We start from the raw sequence: 12,209 nt of genomic DNA, 5'->3' as shown, positions 1-12,209 counted from the left end.
TTGTCCAGAGCACGCAGGTCACCAGCTTGGACTCAGGCCCTGGGTCTGCTGAGTTTACATCCGTTAGCTTCCTCAGGCTCAGCCGGTGTTCCCCAGCCTTCCCCAGTGTCCTGGCTGGAGGAGCTTCTGGAAGAAGGCCGTGCGTGCGTGCATGCTAGCTAAAGGGCACCTCTGATACAGAGTTGTGCCCCCTCACCCCTCAGGTCACACCGGCCTTGTCAAGGCCGCTGACCGTGAGCCAGTGGACCCAAGGCATGTCTGCGGACAGTGACCTCCAGTCGACGGCACCCTCTGGACTGTGTCGCCAGTGGGTGGGGCTGGGGAGATGGGACCAGAGGGCCTGGCCTGGCCTCTTCCCGCTCTGCTGTCACACCCAACCCCTTTTCCCTCAAGTCACTGGCCTGAAGCACCCTCTCCCCTTAGCCAGAAGATGCATCCGGAGGCTCCAGTCCCAGCGGGCCCTCGAAGTCTGACGCCAGCCGGGCCAGCAGTGGGGGTGGCGGAGGAGGCCTCATGGAAGAGATGAACAAGCTGCTGGCCAAGAGGTGGGTGTGTCGACTGGCCCCGGCTCAGCCGCTTGTCTCGAGCTCCTGCTCCCAGTGCCCGGCCCAGGGGTGCGGGAGGTGGACAGCACCACCCTCCCCAACCAGCAGCCACTGTCGCCCTGGCTTCAGCCTAGCAGGGGGACTGTCACTCAGGTTTTCTCTTCTCTGGGGGTCAGCCTGATCATCGAGCCAAAAGGAGTCCTCTCAAGTCTAAAGCCTTCCTCATTTCAGTCTAACAAGTGTTCCTCTCAAAGTATCTGCCATGTCCCAGCCTTGTCCTGAGCAGAGAGAAATTTGAAGATAATTTCAGAGATAAATTCTCAGGGAAAAAGAAAACTATTCCCCCTGGGGAATGGGTGATGATGGAGCCTGTCCTGTGGGGGTGGTTACAGGGGCCCCAGGAAGAGTGACCCGGTGGCCGGAGCCCCCAGGGATGGAGTAGCAGTGCCCCCACGTCCTGGTCGGTTCCGGGGCCCGGGCCTCCACTCCCATCCGCACTTGGTTGGTCCCCAGCTGAATCCCAAGCAGGCGGAGCGATCAGTCAGCCTCCTCTGGGGGGGTCGCAGAGCTCGGGCTGTACTTGTGGACGTGGGGTGGCAGCAGGGGTATGCTGACAGGGCCCTGTGCCCTGGCTCACCCGGGCACCGGAGGACCGGGGAGCAAGCCTCGTCGTGCAGGCAGGTTGGATTCTATTCCAGGGGAGCCCCACGTTAAAAATAGATTTTCTTTAAAAACAATATATGCACACTTCACCCCAAGTCCAACGCCAGTGCATTCATAGTAACAGCTTTGCCTTGATGGTTTAGACCAAACAGAGAGGAAGTTTCTGAGAACAGGAAAAGGCCAGTGTGCCAGGAGCCAGGGAGACGCCAGATGGCTGGTGGCAGAGCCGGGCCCGCAGTTAACACAAACCCCACACGACCGGCAAGGAGCCGTCACGCTGCCCCATGAAGCCCCGCTCGGCGCTGGATGTCGAGCGGAGCCAATGAGGAGATGCCCACATGGGCTTTCTTTGAATGAAGGTCCTGGCAGAGTTGCTGGCTCTTCCCTCCAAGGGCTGCCCCACACTCTTTCCCAGGCGGGGGCATCTTGTCCACAGGTGCTCAGCGCAGGAAGTCTCCACGGGACTGGAGAGGCCTGGTCTGCTGTGTTTTCTTGGAAGACTGAACCTGGATCTGGGCAGGCGCAATGTCACGGCCACAGTGGCCGGCCAGGGAGGAGCCGGGGTGCTTGCACCCAGCGTTGGAAATAAAGACAGGACAGCCAGCCCAGAAACAAATGGAGAGGCAGGACTAAGCGGGCACGCTGTCGGGAGGAAGATGTTGGGGACGATTCCTGGGTTTCTGGGAGGACCCATCCTTCCCGGGATGAGCCAATGAAGGGACCCCAGTGTGACTGAGGAGGCTGCAGCATGGGCTGGTCCCTCGACAGGGACAGCCCGCTGGTGGCCGTCACCCCCCATCAGGCCAGTTTCCCCCTTGATGGGCAGCTCACTTGTGAGCTCTTGAGCACTGTGTGTTCTGGCAGCTTCAGAGAGGCTGCTGTGTGCGGGTCTGAGAATTAGCCAGATGTCGGTGCCCAGTGAGGCCAGCAGAGAACGGAGTTTTCAGGGTGTTTGAGCAGGGGCTCATCCCTGAGGGGTGCTGTCAGTGACCAGAGGTGTCTGTCGGAGCCTTTCTTTCCAGAGCAGCTCTTGGCAGCATCCGGGTTGAGAGGGCGTAGCTGCTGAGCTCCGAGGCAGGGGACTTCAGGGAGACAGGCAGGCTTCCTCCTCCCGCAGGCAGCCCGCAGGTGGGATGTCCACAGCGTGACCTGTGGCGTGGGGGCTGTCTTGCCCCTCGCAGCGAGGCCTGGGTGTTCTGAGGCCATAGCTGTCACCCAGCTCTTCTGACTGGGACGGGGTGTGGACCAGCCTCCTGCCCTTCAGGTGCTGCAGACAGAGAAGCGAGTGTCTCCATGCCCCCTGCCAGACCAGTTTGGCACAGAAGGCCTGCACACTCGCTCAGGCATCACCCCAGGCCAGATAGGTGCCTGGACAAGTTACCTCCTTCACACGAAACGGGTTAGACCCCAGCAAGGGGCTTCTTAGGACCATGTCCGCACAGAAGAGGCATCTGGTCAGTGTGGAAACCTCCGGGGCTGATGGTGTGTCTTCTCCCTTCTCCCTTCTGTGTTAGGAGAAAAGCAGCCTCCCAGACAGACAAGCCGGCTGACAAGAAGGAAGACGAAAGCCAAACAGTAAGTGCACCCACCGCCAGCCTGCCCCAGCTTCCCGTGCCGTGTGGACACACCAGGCCCCACGGTGCTGGGGGTTGACAGTCACATGATAAATCCTTCACTGGGTGATTGTAGGAGGGCAGGGGGACTCCTGTCCATCCCCCTGCACCACGGGGCAGGTCTGTACTCACTGAGCATCTGGCAGCTTCGTGGGGGAGGCAGGTGGGAGGCAGAGAAGCGGGGTCCAATCGGGAGTGTCGTGACAAGAGGGCCTGGAGCCTGGGGAGCTCAGACACACGGACAGGTCTCCTCAACAGACTCGGGTGCAGTCACAGTAGGGGGTGTCTGCTTCAAGACCAGGGCTGTTCCTATTTATTTCTACTCCTAAAAGATGTCACTCGAGTCCATCGATTCCAGCAGAGCCTCGGATGAGCTGGGCAGAGGACCCCGAGCCTCAGGCGCTTGTCCGGATCAGGATCCTGCAGTCCCGTCTGTCCACCCAGAACTCCACGTGCCTGCCTCCACCTAGTGCGGCTAACGCTTTTGTCCTGTGTGTTAAGCTTTCCCTGTAAAATCAGATTCCTACTGAAACCACTAAGTTTAGACCTTAATTGCAGACAGCATACAGGTTGCATCTCAGTGACAGAAATGCCAGGGCATGCACACTTCTGTGCCACTGGGCGAGGCTTGCCAGGCGAGGCCCAGGGCTCCAGCCCTGCCAGCGGCCCTCCCACCCCCTCACCCCCAACCTAGGCACGCACAGCCCCCTCGGCCCCCACAGCTGACTCCTCCCCAGTCTGCACGTCTCTGCATAAGCATTGCTCCCTGAGAAATGGGCTCCCAGACCCCAGACTAGGTAAGGCTCCCTGCAGCTTGATCCCCGGGCACCTCTCCCTGCTGTGCTTCTGCTCGGCTCTCAGCACACACATTTATCTCGTCTACTCGCACCTTGCTGCCGGAATGTGAGCCCTGCGAGGACCATGCATGCATGTTCCACTGTCCGCATGCCTTACACCAAGCGTGGAGTCCATCCAGCTGACTCCGCTTGAACGTCTCCAAGTGCAGAGGCCTGTGTGGCCAGGAGCCTGGGGGTAGTCACAGGCCTCCAAAGACTGGCGGATCCCAGCCAGCACCGCCAGCCCCAGCTCCCTGGGCTCCAGGAAGAAAAGGAGTGGAAGTGCTCCGTCGTATCCGACTCTGCGACCCCGTGGACCGTAGCCCGCCAGGCCCCTCTGTCCATGGGATTCTCCAGGCGAGAACACTGGAGTGGGTGGCCATTCCTTTCTCCAGGAGATCTTCCCAAGCCAGGAACCGAACCTAGGTCTCTGGCACTATAGGCAGATTCTTCACTGTCTGAGCCACTAGGAAAAGAGTAGGGACCCAGGAGAAATCTTTGACCTGAAGGGTAGTTTTCCTCCTCTGACTCCCCTTTCTCTGTAGGCCTCCAGGCTGCTGCGAGTTCCGTTTGCCTTGGTCGAGTTCAGTTTGCTTTGGTCGCGTGAGGTCGGGAGGCCCCGCCCACACGGGAGCAGCCTCTTCCAGGGCTGGGACAGTCCCGCACAGCAGAGCGAGTGCAATGTGGCCAGGGACACTGGCGGCTGGCTTTTCTTTTTTCTTTTTTTTGGCCGTACTGCGCAGCTTGGGGATCTTAGTTCCCCAACCAGGGATCGAACCTGGGCCCTCAGCAGTGAAAGCAGTCAGTCCTAACCGCTGGACCTCCAGGGGAGTCCCTGGCTTTTTCATTTCTATACTTTTCAGTGTTTTCCAGATCTTCACCGAACATGTACAAAGTTTCAAGAAGGAAATGTGGAGCCCTCCACATTCGGGAGAACTCCACACTCCCGAATGTGGAGTCAGGTGGCTTGGGCGGGGCTACTGCCCCTTGCTGGCCAGAGGGCTCTAAGGATGTGTGCCAGGCATGAAGAGCATAGCCCCCGGGCGCCTGGCAGCCTTGCAGGCTGTGAGGTGGCTGGCAAAGGGGCCTGCAGGGGTAGGGGGGCTCTTCCTGGCTTACAGCTGAAGCCGGACTTCCCTTTATATAGGGAGCAGTCTTATTAATTATTTTTGAAATAATAGGATGATGTTAAAGTTTTTTTCTGATTTATTTTCCAGTTACTCTAATTTCACCCATAATATCTCCCACTCTGGCCTGTTTCCTTTGGGTCCTGGTCCCCAGGCACACGTGTTGATTTCCATAATTTCATTAACTCCACTCTCACAGCGAGAGGCCTCAGGAGATCTTCCTAGGGTCTTCCTGTGGGTCTTCCTCTGGAGACCCACAGCCTAGCACATTCTTTCGCCCCTGAATCAGCGACTCCGAGAACTCTCTTCATGCACCCCCCACAAATACGGGGTGGGGGTTCCTGACAGTCGCGAGGTCAGTGCTCGGTGTGGAGGCCAGGGGTAAGCAGTCGTCCGGACTCTCGTCCGCTGTGTCTGCCTGCAGCCTTCTTCCCCGACTGCCATGGGGTGGACCACCTCCCCGCACCACCTGGGGTTTTCATTAGTGAAGCACCATGGCGGTCTCACTGTAAAAGTAACATTTGTTCACTGGATAATTTGGAAAATTGCGATCTCCTGGCCTGGAAGTCCCCACCCAGCCGGCCTTCTTAACCAGATCGGCAGCAGAGCCTTTCTCTTCCGTTTCAGGAAGAGCCCAGTACCTCTCCATCTCCGGGGACCCGAGCAGCCAGCCAGCAGCCCCCCAACTCGTCAGGTAAGGGACCCCACCCTGCCTGCACCAGGCGTGGGGTCTTAGAGTGGGAGAGGCTCTCACAGGAAGATGATCTGACCCCCATTGCCTCATTTGGCGGATGAGCAGAGAGGCTGCGCTGGCAGGGCGCCCTGCCGTCTTACAAGGAAGCCCCCCTGACCCCTGTCAGCGGCCACCTGCAGTCGGAGCCTGAACATGTGCAGGGCACCCTGAGGGAGAGAGCGCCCCGTCCAGCTGTTTCCCCAGCGCGCACCTAGGAGGGGTGGGGAAGATGGGACCGGAGGCTCAGCTTCCTGGCCTTGGGCCCTGCTCTGAGGAGGAGCAGTCAAAACGCCAAGATGCTTCTTGTGAAACACCAGGATGTCACGGTCACCACCAGTGAGCCTTCCTCGCTGAGCAATCAGCCAGATGAGGCCTGCAAAGCAGACGGCCCCGAAACTATCCTGGTCCGAGCTCTGGAACGGGTGTGGTCAGAAGAGCGCCTTCAGGCTGTGTGGTGGGAACACTCCGCGGCATCTGGTCCCTCAGTCATTCAGCAAACGTCTCAGGGTCTGCTCTGAGCCAGGCCTGTGCTCCCGAGCGTGTGGTGGGGGCGGAGGGGGACAGAGAGAAAACAGGCCGCCCCACCCCAGCCAGTGGTGAGAGGCTCATGCCCACTGTTGGCAGCTCTCGTCCTGCCCTTCTGCTGGTTTGTCGGCCTCCCTGTGAGGCTGGGGTCCGTGGCCTCTCCTCAGGCAGTGCCACGCTTCTTGGTGAGTGACCGCGTGAACGCCTCACGTCCCAGCAGAGGGGCTGTGAGTTCCCAGTTAGAAGCTCAGGGCTTGTAAGCGGTGTGCCCCGGGCCATGTGCCGGAGCTCGGGTGTGGCCCTGCTCCTGGGTCCACCCTGCAGGCCCAGCGAGGGTCAGCCTGCGGCCTCCAGGCTCAGCTCAGAGCAGCTGGCCCCTGATGCCCCAGGGAGCTTTCCCTTCTGCCTCTCTGCTCATCCTGCCAAGTCAAGGAACTCATTCAGTTCAGTGGACCTCTTGTAGTAAAGTGAAATGCAGTTAAAGAGCACTTGAAAAAGGAAAGACAAATCAACTTCCAAGGCCAGGTTGGGAAAGAGCCAGCAGCAGTGTGTGGGGAGAGCCACGGAGCCGGGGACAGCGGGGGCACTGGCTCCCAAAGGGCGGATGTGGGGTGCGCTGAGAGTGCAGGCGAGGGGCTTCCTGTGCCCCCTGGCCCACTGCTGGGGGCACAGGCTGCTTCTGGAGGTCCTGGTTCAGAGCTTCCCTGCCCAGCCGGCACATTCCCAGGAAAGCTCTTGCCATGGTTAGAGGACTTGAAACCAGGTCAACCGAGTCGCGGGAGTGGGGGCTCCCGTCCTGAGTTGGGGAGACGCAGGTGGCAGGCCTGTGAGGGCCGCCTGGGCCACGGGAGCCGGGGCAGGGCCGTCTGTCTGGGATGCTGCGGGGTGTGGGGCCACAGCCCACTCCCAGCCCTGAGGCGCTTCGTCCACCAACAGAGGCCAGCCGGAAGCCCTGGGAGCGGAGCGGCTCAGCGGAGAAGCCCGTGTCCTCTTCGCTGTCCAGGTGAGCCGCCCCAGAAGCCCACGCTGCACCCGGGGTGGGGGCCCAGGCAGGCCTCGGCACCAACTCACCTCTGCTCCATTCCGCCCACTGCGTAGAACCCCATCTGTGGCCAAGAGCCCCGAAGCTAAGAGCCCCCTGCAGTCGCAGCCTCACTCTAGGTACCGAACCGCCCATCTCTGAGGCCTCCTCTGTCCCCTCCCGTGACTAACACCTCGGCCCCTGGCCCATTGTTGTCTAACAGCTATCTCTGGGAGAGGGCGGGCTGTGCATCTTGAGGGACAGGGCAGGCCGGCTCCTCCTCACCTTCATTGATGGGGGACCCTAAGGGCCAGAGGGTGTGACTGTCCAGAGAGGCCGTGGGGGGCTGCAGAGGTGCAGTCCCAGCTCTGGGCTCGCCAGCCAGGACACCGGGCTAGCCAGGGCCCCTCTGCAGCCTCCGCTGCTTGCTCCACCCCGCGCGGAGGTCTGCTCACCACCCCCGCAGGGTGGTCGAGTGTGGATGGCAGCCGCACACAGCAAGTACCCCTCACCAGCCCTCGCTGCGCCCCACAGCCTACAGTCCCGGGGCTGGCCCCGCACCGCCCTCCTCCACTTCATCTGCCTCTTCCCAGGGAGATGCTGGCCTCGTTTCCCAAACCAAAAGCTGAGGTAATAACAGGATGGGTTGTTTGCAACGGAGGTCGCTCAAAAAAACCTCAGGCAATCAGTAACCATGGGCCGAGCGTGCCTGAATGTGCAATCTTCTAGAGCCCGCACTAAGGGGTGTCTCCAACGCCCATCACGAATCGGAGGTAAACAGCCCAGAGCAGGTGGCACTTGGTCCTGGTCTGGCTGAGTCAGCCAAGAGAGAGCTCTGGCCAGCCCCGCGAGCAGTGAGGACAGATGCGGGTGCTCAGGGAGGGCTGTCCCTGTGTCAGCCAGGGCTTGTGGGGGGCCCGAGTCAGCCAGCTTCTCAGCCACGCCTGAGGTCCCTGCCTGCACAGAGCTCATCTCCGCGTGCAAAGACCCACAGACAAGACAACCGTGCGTTCCCACAGGTGCTCAGGGGAAGACACCAAGGGTTCCGTGGTAGGCAGTGCTGGGCACAGGGGGGCTTCAGCAAGGGGGCTTCTCAGAGGCGGTGTTTGAGCGGTCACGGATGAGGGGAGCCCGCCCTGCAGAAAGTGTGGGGGCGGACTTGCGGTCTGAAAGAGCGGCGAGTGCTAAGGCCCCAAGTCTGCCACCAGCCTGGCGAATTCAGAGCAGAAAGCAGAGCAGCGTGGCTGGCAAGCGTAGGACGTGGGGAGGGCGGAGGAAGGCACACTGGGGAAAGGCGTGGGTTTGTCTCACGCACAGGCTGCGGTCCATGTGCCCTGGGCCGCTCGCCTGGCTGGAAGCAGGAGGTGAGCCCATCAGGCGGGAGCCAGATCAGGGCCCGGGAGGCAAGGCAGGCAGGGCCGGTCTGCGGCCCTCTGCAGAGCTGGCTGCTTCCTGCTGGTGGAGCAAGGACAGGCTGCCAAGTTCCGAGCAGCCAAGCGTCCCTTTCAGGGCAAGCACGCTGTCCAGGGTGTTCTCACTGGGAAAGCAAGTTCTCCAGCTCCGAGCTGGAGTGCTTCCTAGACTCACAGATGGTGCCCTGGGGGCAGCCGCTGTAGGGCCCATAGAGATGTCGGGGTCACGGTCGGGGTTGGGGGGCTGTCCAGAGGGGAGGACCAGGGCCCAGAGAGGTGACGTGGTTTGTCCAGGTGACCCGGAAAATTGCTCTTGAAACGAGGACTTGAACCTACAGCAGGGCAGGGGACCTCTTTCCCCAACAGGATCCAAAATCACTTACACACTCAGTCAGGACCACGTTTGGCCTCTTCACGGAGTTCGTCCAGAGACGTGCAGGAGCACTTTGTTTTTTTCTTTTTTAATCCGGGTATGTGCACTGGACCACTAAAATTTCATTTACACGGCATTCCGTGGTTTTTCAACCCAGCTTTCCGGAGATATAATTGACATCTAACGTTGTGTGAGTTCAAGGTGCCCGGCACGGTGACTTCATGTGTTAGATGCTATAAATGATTACCACGTGCAGGCAGGTTAAAACATTCGTGACCTCGCACAGGCAGCTTCCTTGTATGCGGCGAGACCTTGCAGCCCTCCTTGCTGCGCTCCTCCCAAGTGCGCGACGCAGCACCGCCGGCCGCGGCCACCGTGCTGTGCGCTCAGCCCCGCGGTCTGCCCGCCTTGCTACTGCAGCCTCGCACCCCTCGGCAACCACCCCCACCCCTGGCAGCCACCAGGCCAGTCTCTGTTGCCATGGGTTTGGCTTTTCGAGATTTGTTTATTTTGTCTTGGAGTATAGCTGATTAACAAGAAACATTGTGACAGTTTCAGCTGCACAGCAAAGGGACTGAGCCATACCTATGCTTGTATCCATTCTCCCCCAAACTCCCCTCTCATCCAGGCTACTACATGGCCCTGAGCAGAGTTCCCTGTGCTGCACAGGAGGACCCTGTTCACCCATTTTAAATACAGGCTTTTCTGGATTTTACGTATAAGTGAGATCACGCAGCATTTATCTTTCTCTGGCTTATTCACTCGGCACCATGTCCATGTTGTCACAAACAGCAGGACTTCCTTCTTTCTCGTCGTGGAATACTTCATTATATAAGTGTGTGTGACGTGTACCTATACATGTACACATGTGTGCATACACACCCACGTAGATACAGATAGGACGTCATCTTCATCCACTCATCGGCCAGTGAACACTCAGGGGGTCTCTGTGTCGTGGCAGTTGTGAACAGCGCCATGGCGGACGTGGGGTGCAGCCGTCTGCGGGGAGCAGCGAGCTTGTTCCCTCTGGCTGCATCCCCAGAAGGGGGATCGCTGGCCCACGTGGAGGCCCCTCCACGCTGTTCTCCATCTCAGCTGCACCAGTGCTTCAGCGTCCTGCCGGTTCTCCGCTGCGGAGGACACCAGCCGGACCTAATCTGTACGGTGACGCCTGGCAGTCGTGCCAGTTCCCCCAGTGTGTGTCTGCTGGCTGTCACATGTCCACTCCCCCAGTCAGCGTGTGTCCGCCGGCTCTCACGTGTCCACTGGCTCTCAGGTGTGTGTCCACCGGCTGTCACGTGTGTGTCTACCAGCTGTCTCGTTCATGATCCCTGTAGGCGGCTCTGACCACATCATTTCCCTGAACCTGCCTCTCCATGTGGGGAGAGAGATTGAATCCAGAAAGTGCTCCCTCGGCACCATGATTCTCCTTTGAAAGGCCAGGTGAAAGCATTTGCCAAAATTTTCTTTTTTTTGACCACGCTGTGCCACTTGTGGGATCTTAGTTCCCTGACCAAGGATCGAACCTGGGCCCTGGCAGTGAAAACACTGAGTCCTAACCACCGGACCGCCGGGAAGCCCCTGTCGAGACTTCCCAGGGAGGATTTGTGTGCAGGAAACATTAAATTTCAAGCCAGCTAAGCTTAGTTCAGAAATGTCAGAGGACAGTCCCCAGAACCGAACCCTCTGCCCGAGAAGAGCAAAACCACACACAGAGCTGGTCCCCAGCATCACGGGTTCTCCCCAGGCCGTGGTCTAGCCGGGATCAGAGCCCTCACTCTGAGAACCAGCTTATCAGCATCTTCCCGGGGTTGGGTTGCGGGGGGGAGCGTGTGGCTCGGAATGCCGTCCACACGTGTGGGCGCTTCCGTGTGAGCACTGTCAAGTCGGGAGACCCCAGGTCCTGACGCTTCGGTTGGGAAGTACGGTCATGTTATCCAGGAGGCCCACTCAAGATGGAGACAGGGCGTGAGAGTCCTTTCTGAAGCGCCAAAGCAGCCGCATTTGAAGAGGGCAGAGCCAGGCCCTCAGCGGGCAAGCACTGGGCGCCCACTTGCCTCTCGCGCTCAGCCCCCTAATGCCCACCCAGCCACACCCTGCCACCCTCTCCCCAGGATGAAGCCGGCAGGGAGTGTCAACGATGTGGCCCTGGATGCCTTAGATTTGGACCGGATGAAACAGGTGAGCGTGTCTGTCCGGAGAGGCTGTGAAGGAGCCGGGCCTGGGGGCTTCTCAGGGCCGCAGGGTGGCAGCCGGCAGGGAGGAAGTGGGCAGGAAGCCACGTGCAGCTTCAGTGCCCCTGCCCCATCTTCACCAGGAAAGGGCTCCGGGCCCTCCCAGCCTGCCTCTGGTGGGGGCCGCCCTGGCTTCTCCCAAGTATTTCTGAGGCATCGCAGGGTGTCCCATCCCCCGTCAGACACACACTTCCCCAGCGCAGAGTGGGGGGCTGCTGAGAACACAGAGGGACGTGGCTCTGAAGGGAGCCCGGCCTCCCTGCCCGTGACCACAGCCACCTTCACCCCGAGACCCTGCTCCCAACAGGAGATCCTCGAGGAGGTGGTCCGGGAGCTTCACAAAGTGAAGGAGGAGATCATCGACGGTAAGTGGCAGGGACCCCCCCCACCCCGACCCCCACCACGGGGCAGCACCCAGCCAGGCTCACGCCAAGGGTCCTCGGGAAGGGCAGGGGTGCCTGTGCCCAGGGCTGCAAGCCAGGGACCAGGAAGACCCAGCCAGTGAGGCCGTTCTGGGCCAGGAAGCTGAGGGTTTGCGCTGAGTGGTTTCGTGCTTCCTCCCTGCAGCCCACACCAGCCTCCCAGTTCTCTGGTTGGGCAGACTGAGGCGGCTCAGACAGACTAAGGAGCTTGTCCAAGTGGGAGCACGTGCTCGGTCTGCACCTCGGTCTGACCGCCCGCCCCCCCCCCCCCCCGCCAGGCTCCCTCCTGGGTGAGCCAGTGGTGGGAAGGGTGCGTGCACCAGTCCAGAGCAGCTTTGAACCATCTGTTCTTTATCTTAGTATGGACTTAGATCACTCTCTTTATTCTGCTGTTTCCGATCCCTGAGCTTGGGGCTACAAGGGCAGCTGCTGCCTTCCCAGAGGCTAGAGGGCCCGAGAAGCCACAGAACTACCTAAGGGCCTGACCGAGTCCACAGCCTGCTGGGCACTGCTGGCCTGGGGAGCAGGCGTGCGGCTCCAGAGAGCAGGGCCTCGTCGCAGTGAATCACATCCATCCGTCCACTCCCCACCGGAGCCTTTGAAACGGCCGGCTCAGATCTGGGGCCAGAGGAAAAGGAAAGGCGTGGGCCGAGCTAGCTAAGCCCACAGAGCAGGGAGGCGTGGTCCAGGCGCCCCCCCTTCCCT

At 60.3% G+C, this 12,209-nt stretch overlaps 1 protein-coding gene across 8 annotated transcripts in view; it reads left to right on the top strand.

Annotated features, from left to right (window-relative positions):
- EVL (Enah/Vasp-like) overlaps nucleotides 1–12,209 on the top strand; it is a 149,363-nt gene that overhangs the window by 136,284 nt on the left and 870 nt on the right. For 4 of the 8 annotated variants that reach the window (XM_040256944.1, XM_040256942.1, XM_040256940.1 and 1 more), the window contains exons 7-13: nucleotides 424–545; nucleotides 2,723–2,783; nucleotides 5,412–5,478; nucleotides 6,979–7,045; nucleotides 7,141–7,202; nucleotides 10,959–11,029; nucleotides 11,390–11,447. In XM_040256944.1, the coding sequence (XP_040112878.1) occupies nucleotides 424–545; nucleotides 2,723–2,783; nucleotides 5,412–5,478; nucleotides 6,979–7,045; nucleotides 7,141–7,202; nucleotides 10,959–11,029; nucleotides 11,390–11,447 (508 nt within the window). Of the gene's footprint in view, nucleotides 1–423; nucleotides 546–2,722; nucleotides 2,784–3,153; nucleotides 4,004–5,411; nucleotides 5,479–6,978; nucleotides 7,046–7,140; nucleotides 7,204–10,958; nucleotides 11,030–11,389; nucleotides 11,448–12,209 lie in introns of those variants that run through there. The other 4 variants (XM_040256941.1, XM_040256945.1, XM_040256947.1 and 1 more) reach the window with 3 other exon arrangements.

The sequence above is a fragment of the Oryx dammah genome, unplaced genomic scaffold (assembly GCF_014754425.2).
Source record: "Oryx dammah isolate SB20612 unplaced genomic scaffold, SCBI_Odam_1.1 HiC_scaffold_16, whole genome shotgun sequence".
Lineage (NCBI taxonomy): Eukaryota > Metazoa > Chordata > Mammalia > Artiodactyla > Bovidae > Oryx > Oryx dammah.
This window is presented reverse-complemented; position numbering and strand designations above follow the sequence as displayed.